This window comes from Charadrius vociferus, unplaced genomic scaffold, assembly GCF_000708025.1.
Source record: "Charadrius vociferus isolate BGI_N301 unplaced genomic scaffold, ASM70802v2 scaffold580, whole genome shotgun sequence".
Taxonomy (NCBI): domain Eukaryota; kingdom Metazoa; phylum Chordata; class Aves; order Charadriiformes; family Charadriidae; genus Charadrius; species Charadrius vociferus.
The window spans coordinates 17,142-21,216 of NW_009646419.1; the positions used below are offsets into that span (position 1 = coordinate 17,142).

Here is a 4,075-nt window from a genome sequence, read left to right on the forward strand (position 1 = left end):
TCGTGGATCCAGGGGGTGAACTGGCAGACGCGGGTGTAGACGCCCGGTTTGCCCCGTTGGCCGCAGACCTGCATCCCCCACGAGACGATGCCCTGGAGCTCCTCCCGACACACCAAGGGACCCCCCGAGTCACCCTGGTGGAGAGAGAAGAACCCCCATGAGATGGGACCCCAACGATCGGGGCCTTCAAGCACCCCCACTTCTCCCCCGGCCAGCTTCCACCCCACGGCGATCCCTCAGGACTCATGGTTCCACCAGGACCACCATGGGCTATGGGGTCAGGGCATGGAGGCCACCATGGGCTATGGGGTGAAGGCATGGAGACCACCATGGGCTATGGGGTCAAGACATGGACACCATGTCCTATGGGGTGAAGGCATGGAGACCACCATGGGCTATGGGGTCAGGGCGTGGAGACCACCATGGGCTATGGGGTGAAGGCATGGAGACCACCATGGGCTATGGGGTCAGGGCATGGAGACCACCATGGGCTATGGGGTGAAGGCATGGAGACCACCATTGGCTATGGGGTCAGGGCGTGGAGACCACCATGGGCTATGGGGTGAAGACATAAGGACCATCATGGCCTATGGGGTGAAGGCATGGACACCATGTCCTATGGGGTGAAGGCATGAAGACCACCATGTTCTATGAGGTCAAGGCATGGAGACCACCATGGGCTATGGGGTCAAACCATGGAGACCACCATGGGCTATGGGGTGAAGGCATGGAGACCACCGTGCCCTATGGGGTCAAACCATGGAGACCCCGTGTCCTACAGGGTGTTGGTCCCGAGGCCCCTATAGCCTGAGGAGGTCCCTACAGTGCTGTGGGGTCCCTATAGCACCCAGGGTGTTCCTATAGCTCTTGGGGGTCCCTATAGCAGCCAGGGTTTTCCTATAGAGGTTGGGGGTCCCTACAGCACCCAGGGTGTTCCTATAGCACTTGGGGGTCCCTATAGCACCCAGGGTGTTCCTATAGCTCTTGGGGGTCCCTACAGCACCCAGGGTGTTCCTATGGCACTTGGGGGTCCCTATAGCACCCAGGGTGTTCCTATAGCACTTGGGGGTCCCTATAGCGCCCGGGGTGTTCCTATGGAGCTTGGGGGTCCCTCTAGCACCCGGGGTGTTCCTATGGAGCTTGGGGGTCCCTATAGCACCCACGGTGTTCCTATAGGGGTTGGGGGTCCTTATAGCACCCAAGGTGTTCCTATAGGGCTTGCGGGTCCCTATAGCACCCAACGTCCCTATGGAACCCAGGTGGCCCCTATAGCCCCTGGGGGTCCCCATGGTGCTCGGAGGGGTCCCTACAGCCGCCCGTGTCCCCACGGCCAACACACCACCCGGTTGAGGTTCCTCAAGACCAAGCCGGCTGGTTGGCCCCCAACATGGGTGTCCTCTCCAGGGTGGGGCGGGTGGAGCCCCCCGGACCCCGCCCCACTGGGAGGTGTGGGGCAGCCCCCCACCTCCCCACCCCATACCCACCTGGCAGGAGTCGGTGCCTCCCGAGGTGACACCGGCGCAGAGCATGTTCTTGGTGATGCCTTTGGGGTAGAGCTTGCCGCACTGCTCGTTGGTCATGGTGTAGACCACGCCGCACTGGAGAACGTCGGGGAAGTACCCTGGGGACAACGGGGACAGCGTCAGGGGACACGGAACACACCTCTGAGGGTGCCGGGGGTGGTGGCACCCATGGGAGGTGGCCTCAAGGTGAGGGGACCCTCAGGGACGCCCTGAGATGTCCTCAAGATACTGAGATGTCCCCAAGACACTGAGATGTCCCCAAGATGTTGAGATGTCCCCAAGATGCTGAGATGTCCCCAAGATGCTGTGACATTCCCAAGACACTGAGATGTTTCCAAGAAGCTGAGAGATGCCCAAGACACTGAGATGTCCTCAAGACTCTGAAATGACCCCAAGATGCTGAGATGTCCCCAAGATGCTGAGATGTCCCCAAGACCCTGAGAAGTCCCCAAGACGCTGACATGTCCCAAAGACGCTGAGATGTCCCCAGATGCTGAGATGTCCTCAAGATGCTGAGATGTCCCCAATATGGTGAGATATCCCCAAGATGGTGAGATGTCCTCAAGACACTGAGATGTCCCCAAGACCCTGAGAAGTTCCCGAGACCCTGAGAAGTCCCCAAGACGCTGAGATGTCCCGAAGATACTGAGATGTCCCCAAGACACCGAGAGACCCCAAGACCCTGAGATGTCCCCAAGACGCTGAGATGTCCCCAAGACGCTGAGATGTCCCCAAGATGGTGAGATATCCCCAATATGCTGAGATGTCCCCAAGATGGTGAGATGTCCCCAAGACCCTGAGAAGTCCCCAAGACCCTGAGATGTCCCGAAGATACTGAGATGTCCCCAAGACACCGAGAGACCCCAAGACATTGAGATGTCCCCAAGACCCTGAGAAGTCCCCAAGACCCTGAGAGACCCCAAGACACTGAGATGTCCCCAAGACGCTGAGATGTCCCCAGGTCCCTCGAGGAGGCCCTCACACGCAACCAGAAGATATTTCCACCTACCTTCGGGGCTGCTGGTGCTGCCCCAACCCGACACGATGCACTCGGTGTTGGGTGGAGGACAACGCTTTGGGAGGGCCACCGGGTGGACGTGGTCGGTGAAGCGGACCGGCTTCTGGAGCTTCAGGAGCATGATGTCACTGTCATGGCTGGTGGGGTCATAGTTGGGGTGGACGAAGGCCTTGGCTGAGTTGATGCACTGCTCCGTCCCCTCTTTGGTCTTCAAGCTGTGGTCACCCATGCGGATGGGGATGGGGCTGGAGAACGAGGTGGAGAAAGGACCACGGTGAGGTTCTCTGGTGGACGTGGCCAGAGAAGGTCCACATGGTGGTGGTGGTGGTGGCGATGGTGGTAGTGGTGGTGGTGGGGAAGAGTTTGAGGGAAGTAGGACAAAAAGGATCTTCCACCAGGTGGAGAAAGTGAGGTTGGGAGGTCAAAGTCACCCAAGAGGGTCAGCTGGAAAGTCCTCCCTTGGCCAAGCCCAAGTTGAAGAAGACCTCAGTGATGGTTGTGGTGGCCAACCCAGTCAGATGGTCATTGTGGGAGACCACCTAGATGGTTGTGGTGGCCAACCCAGTCAGATGGGCATTCTGGGAGCCCAACTGGATGGGTGTGGTGGCCAACCCAGTCAGATGGGCATTCTGGGAGCCCAACTGGATGGGTGTGGTGGCCAACCCAGTCAGATGGGCATTCTGGGAGCCCAACTGGATGGGTGTGGTGGCCAACCCAGTCAGATGGGCATTCTGGGAGCCCAACTGGATGGGTGTGGTGGCCAACCCAGTCAGATGGGCATTCTGGGAGCCCAACTGGATGGGTGTGGTGGCCAACCCAGTCAGATGGGCATTCTGGGAGCCCAACTGGATGGGTGTGGTGGCCAACCCAGTCAGATGGGCATTCTGGGAGCCCAACTGGATGGGTGTGGTGGCCAACCCAGTCAGATGGTCATTCTGGGAGCCCACCTAGATGGTTGTGGTGGCCATAGAGGTTCTCCACCCATGGTGAGATGAAGCCCAACCAGGTCCTCCTATGACCAGAGGCCACCTCCAGCTCTTGGTGGACATCTCCGTGGCTTCTCCCAGTAACCCGTGGTGATGGGTACGGGGGACCCCACCCTACCGGGGCCACCCCATGGTCCTTGTCCCCACCCCACCGGGGCCAACCCACCTCTTGGTGTCACAGTGGGCGGCCGTCAGCACCCAGGATTGGCCGATGAGGACCCCACCACAGTGGATGTTCTTCTGAGGACCAAGGAGGACCACCTGGTAGGGATGACGCTTCTTCTGGCAGCTCCGGCCCCCCACGATCCGGTTCTCGTCCCCCACGGCCGCTGCGGGAGCAGAGATGGGGTTCGGCATCAACACGTGCCCTCCCAGCGCCCCCCAGTTCCCTCCCAGTTCCCTCCCAGTTCCCTCCTAGAGGTTCTCCTGGACCACCCACCACCTCCCCGTGTCACCACCATGTCCTCCAAGTTCTCCCTCTCCCTCCCAGTGTCCCCAGTGACCTACCGCTTGCCACCCCTGCCTACCAGTGTCTCCCAGTGACCTCC

The 4,075-nt window shown here is 60.1% G+C and overlaps 1 protein-coding gene across 1 annotated transcript in view; it reads right to left on the reverse strand.

Moving 5' to 3' along the window:
* Positions 1-2: 2 nt before the first annotated feature.
* The window catches only part of LOC104282722 (trypsin-like), a gene marked incomplete at its 3' end in the record, with an annotated part of 5,342 nt that continues 1,269 nt past the window's right edge, over positions 3-4,075 (reverse strand). Inside the window, exons 2-5 of the mRNA XM_009880842.1 lie at positions 3,694-3,856; positions 2,533-2,786; positions 1,485-1,621; positions 3-134 (exon numbers count right to left, since the gene is read on the reverse strand). Coding sequence (XP_009879144.1) covers positions 3-134; positions 1,485-1,621; positions 2,533-2,786; positions 3,694-3,856 — 686 coding nt within the window. The remainder of the gene's footprint in view (positions 135-1,484; positions 1,622-2,532; positions 2,787-3,693; positions 3,857-4,075) is intronic.